The sequence below is a fragment of the Melopsittacus undulatus genome, chromosome 5 (genome assembly GCF_012275295.1).
Source record: "Melopsittacus undulatus isolate bMelUnd1 chromosome 5, bMelUnd1.mat.Z, whole genome shotgun sequence".
Classification (NCBI taxonomy): domain Eukaryota; kingdom Metazoa; phylum Chordata; class Aves; order Psittaciformes; family Psittaculidae; genus Melopsittacus; species Melopsittacus undulatus.
In genome coordinates this window covers 46,695,935-46,715,870 of record NC_047531.1, presented here as the reverse complement: position 1 = coordinate 46,715,870, position 19,936 = coordinate 46,695,935, and the positions used below count along the sequence as shown (strand labels likewise).

At 39.8% G+C, this 19,936-nt stretch overlaps 1 protein-coding gene across 3 annotated transcripts; it reads left to right on the top strand.

Annotated features, from left to right (window-relative positions):
- Positions 1-9,235: 9,235 nt before the first annotated feature.
- Positions 9,236-19,471, top strand: NCF4 (neutrophil cytosolic factor 4). Of its 3 annotated transcripts, none has more exons than XM_005150539.2 (10): positions 9,236-9,438; positions 11,312-11,396; positions 12,593-12,746; positions 13,064-13,134; positions 13,998-14,125; positions 15,074-15,131; positions 16,739-16,837; positions 17,585-17,715; positions 17,809-17,874; positions 18,441-19,471. In XM_005150539.2, the coding sequence occupies exons 1-10, from the start codon at positions 9,407-9,409 to the stop codon at positions 18,667-18,669; spliced, it is 1,053 nt and encodes a 350-aa protein (XP_005150596.1). In that variant the 5' UTR covers positions 9,236-9,406; the 3' UTR covers positions 18,670-19,471. The 3 variants fall into 3 exon arrangements, with proteins under 3 accessions (XP_005150596.1, XP_030905924.1, XP_030905923.1); XM_031050064.1 differs by having other exon boundaries at positions 18,445-18,585; XM_031050063.1 differs by lacking the exon at positions 16,739-16,837.
- Positions 19,472-19,936: the final 465 nt, after the last annotated feature.

Here is a 19,936-nt window from a genome sequence, read left to right as displayed (position 1 = left end):
TGTTCAGCCTGGAGAAGAGAAGGCTGCATGGAGACCTCATAGCAGCCTTCCAGTATCTGAAAGGGGGCTATAGGGATGCTGGTGAGGGACTATTCATTAGGAACTATAGAGATAGGATAAGGGGTAATGGGTTGAAACTTAAACAGCAGAGGTTTAGACTGGATATAAGGAAGAAATTCTTTACTGTTAGGGTGGTGAGGCACTGGAATGGGTTGCCCAGGGAGTTTGTGAATGCTCCATTCCTGGCAGTGTTCAAGACCAGGTTGGATGAAGCCTTGGGTGATATGATTTAGTGTGAAGTGTCCCTGCCCATGGCAGGGGGGTTGGAACTAGATGATCTTAAGGTCCTTTCCAATCCTAACTATTCTATGATTCTATGATTCTATATAGCCAAAGTTTGTAACTCTCTCTCGATGGAGATCTCATAGGCTTTCTGGGCCCTTGTTCCAGTGCCATGTTGAATTATTTTTCTTATGTCCAGTGGGATTTTTCCCTTTTTTCAACTTGTGATGGTCATTTTATTGTCCACCTAGGAGAAGAGTCTAGCTATGACTCCTCTTTAATTCCACTTTGTTTGTCCCACACCATAGATACTAGGACATGTAAAAGGAGAAATAAAGGACATAAACAATGACAGAAGAGGAAAAAGCAAGGTTGGCCAGCTGTATTGCAAGTATCATGGATTTGCAAGTATAGTTGTGCTTGGCAGCCATGCTGTCTGGCAGTGGAAAAAAAAGGCTCTGATCTATTAGCTTATATAATAGAGAGGTCTTTATTCTTCCCAGTCTTTGGCTTGTTCTGTCAGCATAGGCACATATTTCATGATGAGTGTAGCTGCAAAGAAAGTTCTCTGAATGCCAAAACTCATGATGTTCTGTTGCACCTAGACAGCAGTAGAAGGTCTAGTTCTCCTCAACTTCTCAAGAGAGGTTTTATTTAGCCCCAGTTAGGTCTGTGGGCTAAAACAGCACTTGCTGTAAAACAAGGCCTGATATATACGTATCCATTGTGGGTTCTTTTTAAGACCAAGTCTGTATTTAATACTGCTGGTCAACATAATCCTAAGAGAAGAAGTATTGGTGAGGATGATGCTGTACCATCCCAAGAAGTCTTTAGGCAGTGTGGTTTATTTTGTTCTGGCATAAACTGTTTGCAGTAAGAGGAGTTATTGGTATAATTCTATTATCAAAGCTTCTTTTTTGCTTTTTCACCTGCAGTTCCCTCACTATTGGTTGATACAGTCAAGAGAAAGAAAACTTGGAGCTGGAGGAAGACAGTGGTATGAGGTTCTCCTTCTGGCATTGTAAACATCAGGGTAGAAGTAAGTAGTATCAAAAATGGGCCTAATTCAGTACTTTTTCTCTTGTGGGAAGTGATGATTACACTGAAAGGCTTTAGCAAGAATTGCTCCAGCTAACTGGAAACAAAGAGGAGTGTCCCACCACAAAGGCTTTTCTAGTCGTTTAATGGGGATACCTCCAGTTGAATCATCTTTTGATTAAATCAGATCAGGTTTTGAAGGTTACTTGTCCATCCTCATGTTAGTGGCATATATTATATATAATAAACATGCTGGCAAATCCATTTGATCTCTCTGTTGACAAACAGGACAGGGAGTGCTGGAGATAGATCCCTGGTAGATCTGAGAGCCAAGATTAAGCCAAACATCTTGGACGAGTTTGGAAGCTTGTTTCTCGTTTCTTGTTTGGCTCATTTCCTCCTCCCTTCCCCCATTTCTCTGCAGCAGAAGCAGTGTTGAAGGGTGTGTTCTCTGTCTGGCAGGCTGTTGGAGGAGTCTCTGGCCTCAAATTACACAGCATGAGAACTCTGTGCATAAAATTAGCAGCAGAGTTCTGTGTATTAGACGCCAGGGAAAAATGTCACATTCAGCAGAACTCATAGGCGAGAGGTGGAACAGAAAGAACTGGAACAGGACATCCATCCCCCTCTACCTTTTACTGTTTTGCAGCAGACATAACCCTCTGGCTTGAAGCAAAGATTTTTTAGGTAGTAAATAGATGTTATTCTGTATCTTAGTAATGGGATGTTTGATCTTTCTTCTCTTTCCCCCTCCCTTCACTGGCTCTTTTTCCTTTATTCTGGAGATTTACATTTTGCCTTTTCACAAGGAAATCAGTTTTCACTCATGAAGAATTGCTATTGACATAGAGTTTTCTGCCTTTTCCACCTCCCGGTGGTCTGATTCCTGGTGAGAAACCCATTGTGATGGCACTACATTCAGATCGTGCAGCAGCTTATACATGTTGTTTATAGTGAAATCTGGAAAACTAAATAAAGTGCTGGCAAGCAGGGCAAAGGCAGTAAAGCAAGAGAGAAGCATCTATTCAAGGACTGGATTCTTCAGATACTCTCTCACTATCAGCTAGCTCATTCAGAAGAACTATTGCAGAAAACAACATGGTCTCAGGGTGTGTTTTGGCTCCTTACATCATAAAAGCAGTAAAATCCTTGCCACACTGGTGTTAGAATGCCCTCAAGCATATGTGTCAGAGAGGCTGCATTAGCATCTGTATGTGGAGGTGGATTGCCAAGAGACATTAATGTACACTTGCCTGAATTGTTTGGGGATGTACATGTACACACATACATTCACTGTGTTGTCAGAGTGCTTTCATGAGACAGAGTTATCAGGCAATGCTCTTTTTATGTACTCCTCTCCATTTATTCTCCATGTTGATGTTTGTCCTGTGAGCTGGGCTGGGAAATCAATCCATGGCTTAAAAAAAAAAGTATTTACAGCTGGATTAGTTAGCTGATGTATTTTGCAGCACAGCCTCAGATGTGGCATCCTGTGGGGTAGGAAAGAGCAAGAGCATGTGAGGACAGGGAATTTCCTAAGCTGATGCCATCACCATGTACTCATTTCTTGAAATCACAACTTCAAAGTGCTCCATTACCTTTGTTTGGCTCAGATTACTGAAGCAATCCTCAAGCAGGATAATGTATTCCCAGGTTGGATAGCGCCCTAGGGCAGAAAGCTGTTTTTCATTTTGTTTCTTTTCCTTCTTCTTTTCTGTAGTAGGGCAGACCCATTTGCTACTGCTGTTTAATGTATGTGACGGTTTAGCAACTGCATTCTTTTCTAAGGGTTTGGGAATAAGTTCTTCTCTGGGCATCAGAGCATTGCGGGCACATTGTTGAAGAGCTACATTTCTGTGTTGTTTTCACCTTGCACTGTAGGTGATTTTGAGTGCAGGTGTGTTGCTAAGGATAATGGTTATTGGAGTTTCTCACTTTTCACCTGACTTTCCTGAAGAATTATATCTCTATTAATCATTTTCCTCCTCACTCTCCCCCCATGAGAAAAGTATTACCATCTGCACCATTTTACGGGTGGCAAAGCTGAGACATGAGGAATCACATAGGAAGCCAGTGGCTGAACTGAATGCAGATAATAGTGAGGTCTCTTATTTAGACCCGGCTTCATATAACAAGGCAGCCTTCCGCCTGCTGAGGTATGGGAGACACAAACTCCAGGCTTCCACACTTGAATGGACAGACTGGCAGCTGGCTTGGGATCAGGTTGCTCTTTGGTATGGTAATTGGTAGGCTCATTCCACAAGTTCATCTTTCAAGGAATAAAGGCTGAAGTAATAAACGGCCTGTATGTGAGGCAGCAGGTGAGACAAGCTGTAAGTATATGCTGTGATGAATACTTTGAAAATTACAGCATGTTGATAGTTACTGCCTCTGTATTTGCCATTTGCCTGCCTATCCTAATCTCTAGGCCTCTTGCCCCCCAGTTTTATTAGGGAATATTGTCCCAGTTTATGAACCATGAGCAAATGAGCCGTAAACTCTGTATAATGAACAGGCTGGGTATGTCTGATCAGAAAATTGTGTTGCTTTGACTATATCAGTGTAGCTTAAGTAGTACAACTCCCCTAGGGTAAAGACAATTAGACCAGTGTAAAAGTGCATATCCAAATATAGCTGAGTCCCAAATGGGAAGGTACCTTTGTACCAGTATTAACTAGGTCCACACTAAGGCACAGATTTATTTCCTTAACTCTAGGAACCTTAAGTGACAAAATTGCAAATATAGTTACTTTATAATTTATGTTTATTCCAAGGAGACAGATAAAACCTTCAGAGCAGGAGTTGGCCCACTTGAGGTACATTTTACTGGCCAGTGGTGCCTTTCTTTCCTCATTGTCTGTTCAGAGAACTTCCACTTAACTAAAGGCACTTATCTGAAGTTTCTAATTTAAGTAAAAGGAATTTGTTCCCAGGATTTCATCAAATGAATGGGGAAATTAAACTATTAGGAACGGTGTAAGATGGTTTGAATATATCACTGCAGATTCTAGCAAATTCCAACCCTCTTCTGAGATTTGGGGAAGTTCTGCAATTTTTTTTTTAAGTAATTTTGACAGGTCTTTTAACTTTGTGAGACAGATGAAGTGGGATTTTCTTTGTCTTGAATAGCGATAACTCCGACAGATTTTTGTCTCTTAAGATGGTTAAAAGACTAAAACACAAAGAGTCTCCTGCCACAAAGGTTCACTACTGCTATTCACTTAAAACTAGATTTTAAGCTTCTGGAAGCATGGTTGTATGCATAGTTCTTAGGTGGAGCTATCCTACTTCTTTGTCTGTAATGGCCTGTTACCAGATTTTGACATATGGGTCCACCTCCAGCCCACATCTGTCATACACAGTAGCAGTGGCAAGTTTTGCCTTATTACTTCCCTGTTTGCCTCTTTTATTCTGGAAATTATATGCTATCTGGATGAAGGAATGTTCTGTTGCTGTTTCTGAGCTTCCATTTTTCTCACTTAGTCTTAGGCATCAATATCCATCTGAGCTCTGCAAGAACAAAAAGTCCCATTGCTCAGCAAGGAGAAGTTACTGTTCTGGTAAGACTTCCTCTAACTCTTCCAATCTCAAGTGATCTTACTGTATCAGAGAGAAATCCTGTCTCCTTTAGAAAGATTTTTAAAGGAAGCAGGTTTAGTGTAAAGGAAGAATTGTTTTCCACAGAGAAGAAGATCATAATACTGCTTGTGATACTGCTCTGCAGAAGAAAAGCTAGTGAGATCTGGCTATGGCATCACGAACTAACAAAACACAGAGTGATACTGTTGGATGTCATTAAGCAAAAAAAGCTGCTGTTCCTTTAACATTTGGTTCTGTAAAGATGTTTCATTTTGAGTAGCAATTTATTCTGGAAATGACACCATCAGCTTCACTGTCAGGAACTGTGGTAGATGCTGACCTTTACATTTCTTTAGTCCACGACAGATTGTTTAGTTGTGTTTACATCAGCAGGGCATGATCACAGTCTTCTTCTGCAAATGCCTACTAGCTAATTTTCACCCTAAACAGCCAGTCACAAAAACTGTGTCCAGACTGAAATCAAAGGAAAAGTCCCATGTTATGTTTATCAGTACTCGCTGTTTTTTTTTCTCCCAGCACCATGTGTGACAGGGAGAGTATCCATGCATTCAGCCAATATGGATTGAGCCATTATCTTGAGCCTTTCTGTGGGAGGGGAGGGATAGGTCTGTTTTCAGCTGTACAGAAAGCATATATGGAAGAAAGAGGATCTCTTTGCTTACCACTGGACCAACTGCCTTCTAAGGATTTTGTAGCACTACCTGCAAAAGCACACCAGTGATTACAGAGCAGACATAGTAGCTTATTTTAGGTAACTTTTGTAAAAAAATTCACAGAGCTGTAATTTATTCTTCATGTGCTATTATAATAATGATAATGAGTTTAAACATGACTGTATTTGAACATAAATATTGTAAAAGTGTCTAAAAGCATTTTGGAAAGCTGATGGTAGCCATAAAAGCAAAATCTGTACAAGTATATAATGTGAATGGAAAATGGATATAGCCCCATATCACTTTTCCCAAATCAGTATTATCCGTTGCAGCTCAGTCTCAAGCAACCACAAAAGACACTCAACTGCTAATGGTGTAAATGCTACAGAAACCAGTATTCCATATATCCTTTAAAAACAATAGGTTGAATGAAAGTATCTTGCAAGTGAATTCTGCTGTGTGTGTTTCTGTTTGATGTTCAGTTTCCTTGCAGTCATTGTTAAAATGATTTTCCTTTACACATTAACCTGTGATGAGACCAGAAGCCTTTTAAGAATATTATTCTTGTTCACTTTTTCCTGTCACTAAACCAATCTGTCCTATGGCTGGTGATTGAACATAACTATGCAGCACTTTTCTAATATCAGGTGCATTAGAGAGAAGCCATTATTCTAGAGTGTGCACAGCCAAAATAACACAGCAGCTGCTACCCTAGTAAACATGGTATGTAGTGCTGTCATCAGAATTGATTCAGCTGAGATTTTTTGCTGTTTCTTTGATTTAACTTTTATTAGTGGTTCATGTTCCTTTTGTGATTTGGGACTACATTTCCATTTTCTCATTAAAATTCCATGGTTGCTCTGGCTGTTTGGTTATAGCTGATACTCTCAGATTTCCAAGGTGCTATGTATCCTTGTTCAAGTATTTTCTAACAACATGCACATTAAACAGAAGGCCACAATTTCACAGCTCACAGGCATACATGGCCAAAACAATATAGTAGGCGGTGAACTGCAAAAAGGTACGTAATGGTGTCAACATATGGTCATGATTCAATCATCTGAGAATTTTTTGAGTAGTCTCCTTTAATTAATTTGTTAGTATTTCTTACACCTGGATGCACTGCTTTCTCTTGCTGATTGAATAAATGGTGCATAGTGCCATAATGACCATGCCGCTCATGGTGTATGGATGGGTTTTCTAAAAACTGAGGACTGACCTTGTCAGCTGATGAAATGGGATACTTTCCTAATGCAGTCATATCTCTTGACATGGGTACTGTCATTATTGTATCAGTTCTGTAATGGAAAGATATCTGTCTATAATAAAATAGTTATTTGAGCAGAGAGACAAGATGGGTTTGATTAGGCTCAGGCCATTTTCTCAGCCCAAATAGAAGAACATGGCAAAGCAGTGTTTTAAATCTTAGTCTCTTGCAGCTTTGGTGAGCCCTCTCACCCTTCAGTTATCCACTATTCTGAGGTAGGAATCAGTGTTTTTGTCAGGAAGGAAGGTCTTGGTCTTGGTTTTGGTTTAGTTCAGAGCAAGGAAATATTGCAGAATCAGAAACTTCCTTAGAATCGTAGAATACCATGTTGGAAGGGACCTCAAGGGTCATCTCTCCCAACCTTTTGAGGCAAAGCATGACTTAAACCAAATGCCCCAGCACCATGTGTAGCCAAACTTTTAATTTTCTAGAAGTGTCTAAGCCTTAGCAGGGTTAGCATTATTCTGGCACATTAGTATTATTACTGGCAATAATCTCTAGTACAGAGTAATGGAATTGAGGAGCTGCTTTCAATTTGTTTTACTTGGTTTACAGCAAAACAGTTGCATAGACAATTTGTCTGTGAGGTTGTTGTCACCTTGTTCTTGAAAATGCATATTTCCAGGTAAACAATGAGCAAATGTTTTTGCATCGTGTCATATCCTCTGTCTCTTAAAAGATGTACCTGCACAGTATCTAGGTTATCCTCCAGGAGATTTGAAAAGATTACAATATCCTTTTTATGATTTTCTTGTCAAAAATATGATATGCACCAAATATAAACAGTTATGTTAAAAGCACCCCTCTGGCCTTTCTCTTTTACTTTATTAAAGTTTGTCCAGTTCTTGTGCTTCCCACAATCTTATGTGTGTGTGTCAGGAGGGCCCCTCTGAATTTTCATGAGTTCATATATATGGATCTTGTGATTAAGAGTTCTGGTCAAGGTGATCTGCTCCTTTACCTTCTGAATGTTAGGAGAAAGTGAGAGGATAGCAACTGGAAAACTTGTTTATTGTCTCTCTCGATGCAAAGGAAAGAATAATGAGCCTGTCTTTAGGTTACATGAGGACTGCACATTTAGCAGGCCTAGTCAAGAATGTGGAATGCACAGCAGTGTGTGAAGGTCTGGGGAAATACTTACAACCAACACTGCCACTTACAACTCCTCTGTCAAGTCTGTGTGGGCAGCATGGAGTAGCAGATCACTCAGAAAATAAAGTTCAGAATTTTGTAGCTTCTCTTTTTCCCTTCTGATCAAAAGACACTATATCCCCTCTCAAATTCTATGATGATGCCTTCTGTTATCCACAGGAAAGAGATGGGTGAAGAATTTACTTAATTAAAATGCAGTGCAATGCAGCCTACCCTCGAGGCTGATGATTACAGTGGTAAATAGAGTTTTATTTTAAAGGATGCTGGTTGACTTTTGCTCCATTCAGATGAGAATTTTTGTGCTAAACAGCAGAAGGTGGTGAAAGAACCAAATATGTATTGAACATGAAAATGAAAGAGAATTGAAGACTGAAATGGAGAGGCAAAGGTACTACACATGACAGCTTTTGACTAAGGCAGATAGGCTCTGCTGCAACCTATCTGCAGTGTAAGGAAATAATAGTTCATTGTCACTTTCTTCCTTTCACTTTCTTCTTGAAAGACTGTGAGCTGATGTTATACAAATACTGTATCACTACCCTTTGTGTACAAGGCAGGGCAGTCAGGGTTGCCTTTGGAAGAGCCATTATGCATTCTTTGTAGCTGGCAAATGTGGATTGTTTCAAGCACATGAAGCTGAAAAGGTGACTGCTCTTCCAAGGACTTATGTCTTACTTGCATTGGTCCATCCTTCAAAGCTAGTTTCCTAGTCTCCTGTGCCTGATACTCTGGTACCTATGCGTTTGACAAGGCTGCATTTCCTGGCCATGCTTTCTGCTTCCACTTTAAAATTTATTCTTTAGCTCCACCTCCTGGCTCTTGGTCCGTGGAAAAGCGGATTCTCAGGAATCACATAGCCTTAAGAAAGGATCATAGAACTGTAGACTCAACTAGGTTGGAAAAGACCTTTAAGATCATCAAGTCCAGCCCTTATCCCAGGACTGCCAAGTCCATCACTAAAGCAGAAGTATTCATCCCAGTTTAGAAAGATTAATGTAGAGGTGAATATGCGTACATTTTAGCAGGGGCAAAATAGAATTTGTTGAACCCACTCATTGGCTTTCCACGGAGGAAAATATGTTGGTGAAGATGTGGACAATGGAATATGTTGCTCATCGTTTCTGCTTTTTGTTGGGTTTTTGGTTTCTCAACCATGGCAGTTTCAATACATTACAGACATCACAAAACAGTCTTTCTTTATAACTGTTTTCTCTCTTGTACTTCCTCAATCTGGTAGGGGTGAGGAAGTACGTAAGAAATCGTCTGACAGTGAAACTTTAATAAAAGACCTCTGAGGCCTTGCAGTGGCCTGATTCACACAGGGAGGATTTCTTTGTTCATCCTGTTCAACCAAGAACTGCCAAGGAAGTGGAGGAACAAGGCTTAGCCATCTGGATTTAAGAAGCTGAAAACCATGTCTCTTCCCCGACAGCTGCGAGAAAAGAGGTAATATGTCTCTCCCTTCTTCCACCTCCCCACAAACCTCCATGTAACTGCTATGATCTGTTCATTTAATTTGCATGCAAGCTTCTTCTACAGTTCTAAAAGACTTCTTGTTATCGTAGCTTCCATACTACTACACTGCTCAGTGTAGAGCAGACATTTCCTTAAGGTGGAATCAACTTTCTTTCTGTGGGGAATATTCATCATGTAGGATAGTAGAGTAGTGGGTCATTGTCCTCTTTCCAGCTGTAAACAGTTTCCCTTTTACTGGGATTTGTGATATGAGCGTTTGTGATATGACTAATTATACCTCTTGATCTCCATAACCACATCCCTCTTCACAGTAAGTGGTAGTATTTATGGTGTTGTGGGTGGTGCCAATTAATGTCATTTTCCTTGTACAGCAAACTACTGCAAGACTGCATCATTACTTCAGCCTTCCAGACAGGCTACATAGTGTGGAAGCCCCTGCTTGGGATATTCTCCTAGCAGAATAAACCGAGCCAATCATGGTGTTTTTTGCATTATCAGAATATTTAATGTTATGTCAGCTTGGCATTTTTTAGATGATCCTTTTTAAAGTTTTTCTCTCTACCTCATTCATTATCCTTTTGTCCTTGTTCTTAATCCTTTTTACTTATGTGATAATATAATACCACTCTAAGAACATTGAGCTGTAAGGCTGAAACAGAAGTGAATTTGTCTTCTGTTTGTCAAAAGTATTGTACCACGGGGAAGGTCCCAGAGGAAAAAGCATCTGCCAAGCCATGCTGTTTTATTGTGTGGACAGTATGGACAAGGAACATGAAAGTGTGGTCATATGGCTGCTCTTTAGGTATTCTTGCAGGGATCTGCTTCAAGTCCTACTTCAAATTTAGTACTTTCTAGAATTTGCAAAGCTTATTCTAACCTATCATGTGTTCTTTTGAGCATTTTTGACATTTTCAAACAAGTATCTTTGTGCTTGTTTAATGCTATCTGCTGTGACTAGGAAGTCTCCCTGCTAGGCTACCCATTCATTTTTCAAAGCCTCTTTAAGAGTCTGCTTTACTGTGATGTTTGCAGGAAAACTTGACATTTTGATAGCTGGTGCAGGCAGCACTGGTTATGATATAGTGCAATACTATCTCTTTGTTTCTTTGCCTTTTTTCTGTTTGTGCTTATCCTTCCCTTGTTTCTTATGTGTATAAGGCACACTGTATGCATCTTACACACAAAGTGTAAGGTTTTTAGGATTTAGCTTTGTGCTGTCAGTTTCTACAGCACCTAGCGCAATGAACTCTTTTCTCAGAACTGTTTTCTATTTGCTGCTGTAATAATAACAGCATAAATCATGGATATAATGATCTCTGTAAAATAAGAGGTACTGCTGCAGAGTTATTATTCTAAATCTACGTGATGCTGAAGGAATGATTAAGAATGCATCTATGGCTGATCACATTTCTCAGGAAAATCTTACCAGCTCTAAAGTTTCTTTTGTAGTCCTGCTACTCCAGCAAGCCTAGGAACAATCGGGATGCTTTTCAGGCTTGATGAATCTTCACAGTGGCCACTGGCCAGGTTGGATGGGGCTTGGAGCAACTTGGTCTAGTGGGAGTTGTCCCTGCTCATGACACAGGATTGGAATTGCATGATCTTTAAGGTACATTCCAACCCAAACCATTCTGTGATTCTGTGACTTATGCTGAAAGTACAGAAACTTGACATCTCAAGATCAGACCTCCAAAGGAAGAGAATGACACTACAGGTTTCTATCTTTTGGGTTTGACACTAGACAATGTGACGATGCTTAGCTATCTTTGCTTTGTATGGCATAGAGACATCCAGAGGCTAATGTCAGAATGAGTAACCTAAATATTTTGCTCTTGCTTCACAGTGACTTTGACCAGCTTCCAGATGATGTACCTGTTTCAGCTAACATTGCAGATATTGAAGAGAAGAAAGGTTTTTCTAATTATTATGTAAGAAGGAAGATATATTCTGTCTCTGTATGTCCTCATCTGTGTCTGGTTTGGTTGTGGGAAGCAAAATGCAATTAATCTGGTGTAGTTGCTCTTTGGCATGGATAGTTATGTGTGGAGAACTTCTTAGTGTTTCTTTTTTTCTGGCATGGAGGTTAGCCTATTACAGATTTAGTCTAAAAACTTATTGTCTGGGTGAAATGAGAGCAGGGTATCCTCTAACATTGCTTGTTTTCTACATTCTTACCTAATTTATGATTCATTTCCTGTTAGAGTGCTGTACCTTTTGTGAAGATAGAGAGAAAGGAATTCAAAGAGGGTAGAAGGGAAGGTCTTGTTTTCATTATCCTATGGTACTGGTAAGTTAGGATGCTTTCATCTCTGCAGAATGTGGCATATTAGTAAGTGATGAAAAAGCACACAGGAGGAGAACAGTAGGGAAAAGCGCTCGGAGATTTTCTGAAGAGGGGTTTTTGATAAGACCAGCTCAGTCTGACTTCTGCAGGGTATGCTGCTTTTGCTGGAGACATTGCTCATAAAACCTTCCAACTGCAGTATGCATGTTTTATTCTGGAATGTAGTGATGCTTGGCTGCTCTGTCTTTATGTTTTCTGAAGGATCTGGCTGCAATGTGACTCAGAGGTCAGTGTATGGAAATCCTGGGCTTCTTCAGAGCAAAGCAATTTTGGCAAGAGATAAGACAGTGGTTGGAGAAGGTCAGGCTGTATTTTCTGAAACTGTGTGCTTTGAAGTCAAGAGGAATTATGAAAAAGGAAGCCTTCCTTTCTGAAAATCAATTCACTTACATTGTCTATTGATTTAGGTGCCCAAAGCATCCTGATGTAAAATGTCTGTATTTACCTCCCTAATATGTTTTGTTTGTCACTGTGGGAAGGTGTGTAAGCATAAAGCATCATCTTGTCATTCAGGTTTCCATTTAAGATTATGTAACAGAAAGCAGTCACAGGGACATGATCCATGGGAATGCTCACATACACCACACTGTTTGGTGCTAACTTGTTATTTTCTGATACTTAAGTCTGCTTAATACTTAACGGCTTGCTTTGCACTCTGCCCCTGAGACAATATTTCCACTACTGGAGCACTGATCTTATGTTGCTATTGTATGCTTCTCTTTAATTTGCTAATTACTTATAAGTATGAACATTAGCCTGAATTCCCTTTCTCTGTTTCAGCTGTTTGTCATTGAAGTAAAGGTTAAAGGTGGTGGCAGATACCTGATTTTCCGACGCTATCGTCAGTTCTATGCTCTTCACACCAAACTAGAGGAGAAGTATGGAGCAGAAAGCAAAAATAGCCCGTTTACCTGCACACTCCCCATACTGCCAGGTAAGCTGTCAGCACCAAATCTGTGCATGATTAGCAGCTTTATCAGCCCTAGGTTGTTCTAAAGAGGAGCACATTGTAGAGAAGTAGTTGTGACAAGGAACAAGTTCCCAGCTGTGGGTGCTGGAGAAGTCTATTTGCAGTCCCTCTACTTGTAGTAAAATTCATTTAGAAACCTAAAATCCTCTAGAAAATATGTATTTTCCTGGAGATCCTACTTTCTCCTCATTGCTTCATCTCTCTGACAGCCTCAGACAAATGGTTTTGGTTTGTTTTTTTTTTTTTTTTTCAATAACTGTCATAGGTTTTATATTTTCCAGGAAAAGTTTATGTTGGGGCCAAAAAGGAAATTGCTGAGAATAGGATTCCTATCCTAAATGCCTACATGAAGGTAAGACTTCATCTTAACATAGAGATTGTACTGAGTGCTGCAGATACTTAATCCCTGAAATCAGCTAAGAGACAGTATTGTATCTTAGGTATCTGCTAGGTGTCTGCTTCTCTCTGTATTGCCTTTCCTGAAGATATAGCATCCATACGGCAGGAAAGCTTGCAGTCTTATTCCCCAGACTGTTCAGATTGCAGGATCTGCTGGAGTATGCAGTTTAAAGGCTCACTCCTTGCCTTCATATATAGGTACACATCCCTATAACACTCCCCTCTGCCCAAACAAACAAACAAGACCCACACAAACAAACAAAAAACAACAAACAAACTGAAACCCAAGGACATATGAGGAAATGGTGAATCTCTATGTATTGTGTGAATGTGGAGTTAGTATGTGCACCTAACGGACTCAGAGAGTGGCTTGGGCTGCTGGGTGTACCTACTGTACAGTGAAGGCACAGCCAGTAACAACATTGTGGAGAGAAATTCTTTGTGTTCAGGTTGACTGAAGACCTGACTTTAAATCAGTAAAAGTCTTAAGCACTGGCCAAGTCTTCCAGCACTTGCCTTCTTTCCACAGTCATTCATGTTCTGAAGGAAACATAAGAGCAATTTACTCCTTCTGCAGTAAATCAGGCACAAAAAGAGTGAACCAATAGGCTGGCCAACTCCAGGAGTATACAGGAGAAATTGTCAGCAGTTCAGCCACATCCTGCTGCGTGAGAAGGGAGAGGAGGGAGATTTCTGGCAGTAATTAATATCTTTCATGATCCTGTAGGTCAGAAAGGCATATTTGTCACATGTAAGTGAATAGAGAATTGGTCTCCCCCACTGTTACATTCTGCTTCCTACTTGCTCTTGGCACAGAACCTACTCTGCCTACCCGTTTGGGTGTTGATGGATGAAGAAGTACGGCTGTTCTTCTACCACTCAACCTTTGATAGTGAACAGGTGCCTCACAGACTGAGGCGGCTTCGCCCACGGACACGCCGAATGTAAGTGATTGACATGTTTTTTCAGCATTGCTTGACGTAAGAGATGCTGCCCAGTCTTGGGGGGGATGAGAGAGATGAGAGTCACCACTGTGTTTCCCATGAAGTTCTGATATGGGGATCTCTGTGCTGGAGTGAACACAGGGTATTTCTTGTTTTCAGTAACCTCAAGTGTTTAAAGTGGATGCAGTACTTTGCAGTAAAGGAAAATTCCAAAATGAGCGCATAGCTTGCCTGTAAAAAAATGCTGCTCAGCTCTATCAGTTGCTAATTCTTTACTGGTAATATCTATTGTAATGTACAGAATATACAGGCCAAGCTTATGGACATAGGCTTGCACCACTGAAGTCAATGTGAATTTTGACACTGGGTTCAGCGAGATCTGGTTCAGACACTAAATGAAACAGGGGCCTGTCCTACATAGCAGCATTGACACCCCTTAGGAGAACTGCTAAGTAGACATCATTACCATTCAGCCAAATTAGTTTTCCTTTCAACATAGCAAAGTTGTCCAGCTTCCTTTACACTTAAACAGCGCAAAAACTGCATGAGTGTATGCATTCCTGGATGTTTGCATGATGGCAGAGATTGAACAGAATGCCATAAATGCTAGAAACAGGGATGCCTATAAGGCAGAGTAGGGGGGCTGAGCAGTGCTGTAGAACAGAGGTCCAGGGTACTGACTGTACTGGAAATTCCATCTGTTCTCAGCAGCAGACATCATTAGGTTGCTGTTGCTCTGCACTGAAACTGAGAGAACTAGGGCAGTGTTGTTGCACCCGTATTTGTTTACTTCAGCGCTGCACACAGATTCTCATGCAGTTTCTCCAGTGATCTAAGGCTTGCCTGCCTCTTAAATAATGAAAATGCAGACACTGCACTACTGACCATGTAGTATTTTTGATGACTAGAAAGCCATATTTACTTCCCTGTTGTCTCCTTTCTTTGCAGTAAAAGCGTTTCGCCTCAAGTGCCTATTTTTGATCGCATGGCAGCTCCACGGGCTGAGGTGAGTGCTCCACAATTTACCACTGGACAGAAGATTAAACTCTGTTTTACTGTGGTATCTTATCGATCAAGTTCCCTTTTCTAATTAAAGCCTGGGGAAAAAATGGAAAGTGAAAGTGACACAGGGAAACAATTGATTTTCACAACAGGGGATGAAACAAAGCATGGAACAAAGTGCTCTGTTCCTCCTTACCTGAGTGATAAGAAGGTCCATAGTGAAGTTAGAATGACAAGAGGTTCAAAACTGAGAGACATATACACCTTACTGGCAAGTGGTTCACATAGAAATACCGATACCTATAAATTCAATTTAAAACAAGCATAAGCTTCAGTCTTGTTGACTTCAGATTGTGTTTAAAAGCTTTGCAGGTGAAGCATCTTAGTATCTTCTGTAACAGAAGTGTTCTACTGAAAAGTGCCTATACCCTTGTCTTTGGCTGCGTGTTGTCATGGTATTAAGCATGTGAAACTACTTTGTAACCAGTACTTGTCTGAGCATATTCTTGCTTCTTGGAACATGTGCCTTTGCCTTATCAGATTAAAAAAAAAAAACAAACCATGCAAGTGGTTTGAGAGTTGTTGGGTTTGGTTTTCTTGTCATACACTGAGTATGGCAGGTCTTGGATCAGTCATATCTCTTAGGTTTTATATGTTAATATGTTAATATTGAATATGCTTACCAAAACTTTTCAATAGATGGAAAAAGGCTTCTGAAAGTGCTATTAAGTAGATATATGAACTCCTGGCACAACAGCAGTTATTGTCTTTTTTCTTAAAACTCTTGGCAGTAACAAGCCCAAAAGAACCATCTCAACACAGACTCCTTGTCATTTTTGCTCCTTTATGAGCATTTTAATGGCTACTGTGTTCTCTAAGGACAAGGGGGGAGATATGCATTTTTCATGACTTGGGATTATTCAAGAAGAGCCTCTTAGTTTGGTAGCATGTGCTTACCTCCTTTTTCTATTTTTTTCCCTAAAGGGGGCAAGTCAGTTTCCCAGCCTCCCCCAGATCTCCTGGTTCAGCATACAAGCCTGAAAGCTGGATGTAAAACCAACTCTTAGTTACTCTTAAATTAGGACACAACACCACAACACTTCTGCAGATTTTTTTGTGTGATATTTGGCAGCAAATCTGAAAGCTGTAAAACTGCAACCAGAAATAATAGATGTTTCTAATTCTCATGTTTTCAAGTTTTCAGGTTCTCAGTTGTCTTCAGCACTGTTGACTTGCTCTTTTGTCAGTTGTCTTCAGCTATGTTGATTTAAATGCTCTTAAGTGTTTTCAACTTCTTTATATTTATTTCTCTGGTGCTCAGTGTCCTGCCACTTTAAGAATCCGAGTATGTAGCTCTCTCAGTGCCATGTTTATCCTAGTGCTTTCATTACTTCTTCAAAGCATTTTTGTGTGTGCTGAGTAGAAGAAATTACAAGAACTGCAGGCTACAGCCATATTACAGTCATATACCTTACCTCAGAAATTCATCTGTGATGACAAAGTGCATACTATCGTGCTGCTTTATGGTCTCACCTCAAGAACAGAACAGAAAGAATGATTCATTTTTGTAATTCTGTGAATTAATAATTCCAGTGTTATTGCTTTCCATAGGCACTCTTTGATTTTTCTGGAACCAGTAAACTGGAACTCAGCTTCAAGAAGGGAGACTTGATCTATCTACTCAGCAGAGTAAACAAAGACTGGTTGGAGGTGAGACTGCAGTAGCGGCACTGAATTATCAGCATACCTTGAAATATATGAGTAGAAAGGGCTTGGATAGTCCTTGGGTCCTGCCTCCTCCTTTCAAGGAAAAACTGTACCATAATCAGGTCTTACTGTTAAGAATGAATCCTTGACTCCAAATTTGAAATTATTTCCTTCCTTGGTTGTATTTAGCTTACAAATTTTCTGCCCTCTAGGCTTCAGTTTTTATTTGCATTTGCTTCTGCTGGAATGTTTTTAAATTCCTTGGAAATTATTAGAACACAAAAAGGCCACAAAAAGGAGATGAAAACTCTGTTTCAGTGTTTAATTGGTTTCTTGCCTGAGGGTGAGTTGCAGTATACTTCATGCTTCATACCACAATGCACATCAGTCTGATTACAGAGAACTTGGGCAATGCAACAGTCTTCTGAAAAAGGATGATGAGAACATACTGTGTGTTTGCTGATATGATCTTTCTGCTTGCTTGAATACCACAGCCTTCCTTGGTAACCATCTGACTTCAATTTTTTACACACTGTTTCACACCCCCACCTTCTATTTGACTAAACAATTGTAGAATCTTTCTGTAGGGATGCCATCAGGTCACTTCCATAGCCCTTCTTTTTTTTTTCTTGATTATAGTAGGAAAAAATCTTCCTGTTGTTTCAATGGAAATTAACTGGATTCCAGAATTTATCGTATGTGGCCAAAATGGCACGGTTTTCTTTGTTCCAATACTACCTATCATTCCAGGGAACAGCTGGTGATGCCACTGGGATTTTCCCCCGTGCTTTTGTGAAGATCATAAAAGATTTACCACAGCAGGAAGACACAGTTAATAAAATTCGCTGTTATTACCATGATGAGACTATGAGCACTATTAGGTAATAAAAAGATAGTTTTCCAGTTTACTGCTGAAGAAATTACATCAATTCTCTTTTCACGATATGTAATGAATAGATTTGGTCTTGTTACAGGGATATCTCAGTGGAAGAAGATCTGAGCAGTATTCCATCATTCAGAGATCTCATGGAATTGATGAGGTACAATGCAAGAAGTTAGTTGTATATATGATAGCATTTAAACATCTGTCAAGTTCCTTCCAGTCCAAGATTTCCTACATGCTACTTACTCATCACCATATTTTGGGTGGGCAAGACTTTTCAAGTGTCCTAAAGAAGTTGTACTTCAACCTGGCCTAGGGCTATCTGTGCAGACACTGGTCTGCCTTGGGGTTGTAAGTATTTATGGAATGCCACACACTTCTAACTCAGTTATGCCGGGTAGAAGTTCATAAGTAGGCAAAAGTGTTTAGTAACTATAGTCAACTATTACACACAGGAATTTTATCGAACTCACAGATTAATTGCACCATGCATGTGGTGTTACTGGAAATGGTTCTTGGTTCTGTTACATTTCTTAAACACCGCACAGCATGAATGAGGCTGTATGAATGTTTTCTAGTACTACCTGTACCAAGAATGACAAGATACCCAAGGCTCTGTGTGGCTTTTAGCAGAATGAATTAGGTTGCCAGTATGTTGTTTATTATGTAGATTTCCCAGGCATTTCTTGATTTCTGGGGATCAATCAATTTCTTTTTCACCAGGCAGGAGTTTGACCGAGATGACATTGTTTTGAATTACCGGGACCTTGATGGTGATCTGATTCGGTTGCTCTCCGATCAGGATATTGAACTCATGGTGTCTCAAAGCAGGAGCAGGCCATCTGAGAAGCATTTCTTCCCTTGGAAGTTGCACATCACTCACAAAGATGACTTGGGTGTTTACAACACTAGTCCAGAAATAGGTACTACTCAAATAGTAAGAGAAACATAAGTGCTGTATAGAGATGTTCCAGTAAGTAGCTGTACAGTCCTTCTGTAATCCCTCTCTGCAGGCAGTTTCCTTCAACAAGTCTTTGAAGTGATCTTGAAAAGAGCAATTTTTAGTAATATATTACCTTTCAATGTAAAATCTGTACTTAGTTAGCTTCTTCAGCTTTTTATGACTCTTCTGTAATAGAGACATCTACAGAAAGACCAGAGAAAGTGAGGAAGGGAAACATAAAATCACTGGCCATATTCACAGAGCATGTGAATGTTAGGCTGCAATAGAGGTTTAGTGTCCTGAGCCCCAGGCTCTATTCTAATCTCTGTTCTCGCTCATAGAGCTGATGAATTGTCCAGAATGTCTTCGTAACCTTTTTTTCTAGCTTGCCGTAACTTTCACTTCACTTGCTGGTATGCAGATTTGTGTGCCAGTGCTTAGGAATGGGTAATCACTCCTGTCACGTGGAAGCCTGACTGGGCATTCAGGGTTAATTTTGGAAGCATCAAGAAAACTTCTTCATATTTCAGTGAAGAAATTGCAACCCACCTTAGCTTTCTTCTTTCCATTGACCACTATTCTGAATTCTGTGAATCAAACCTAGTACACCTGTGGTGTTCCTCTTAGACCTTTTGGTAATTGTACAGACTACTTATTTCTGCATTCTGAGGAAATCTGTGTGATGCCTGTTCAAATAACAAGTTATTCTCCCCTATCTTCTGCTTTCTGACACCTCATTGCCAAATAGAACCAACAAGAAATTACTGTATCAGATTCTTCAACAAATAAAGTTACCTATGAGATTATTCTAGCAGTTGCTATTAAAAATGGTTTATTTTTTTTTGGGGGGGGGAAGAATGAAATAATTTACTTTTTTTTTTTTCCTTGAAAATGAAATAATTCTGAAGAAGAGTTTGCAAATTGCTAATTCATCTTTCTTTAAGGAGGAGTTAATTGTTGAAACTATAGACATATATCTATATATTTCTTTAATGGTCATGCAATTAAAATATTTTCTTCTTGAACAAATTTACTACCGCTCCTAAGAATTCCAAGTTATGTATGCTTTACATAAATTGTTTGATACACAAAGCACTGCATTTTAAAACCACCATGCAGTTCTGGTGTTAAAAAGACACCACCAAATATAAATATAATCAGTAAAAGATCAGTTGAAAGAGTTTTCAAACACCATGCTTTGTATTTGACTGTTACTTTATGTGACATTAAACTACAATTCCTCATTAAAAAAATCTTTGTCCTTCACCTGCTGCTC

Excerpts from the sequence above, each read along its gene's own strand:
- NCF4 (XM_005150539.2), top strand. The coding sequence starts at position 9,407 with ATGTCTCTTCCCCGACAGCTGCGAGAAAAGAG. Across the intron at positions 14,126-15,073 it reads CGCCCACGGACACGCCGAAT|TAAAAGCGTTTCGCCTCAAG; the intron begins GTAAGTGATTGA and ends CTTTCTTTGCAG. Across the intron at positions 15,132-16,738 it reads TGGCAGCTCCACGGGCTGAG|GCACTCTTTGATTTTTCTGG; the intron begins GTGAGTGCTCCA and ends TGCTTTCCATAG.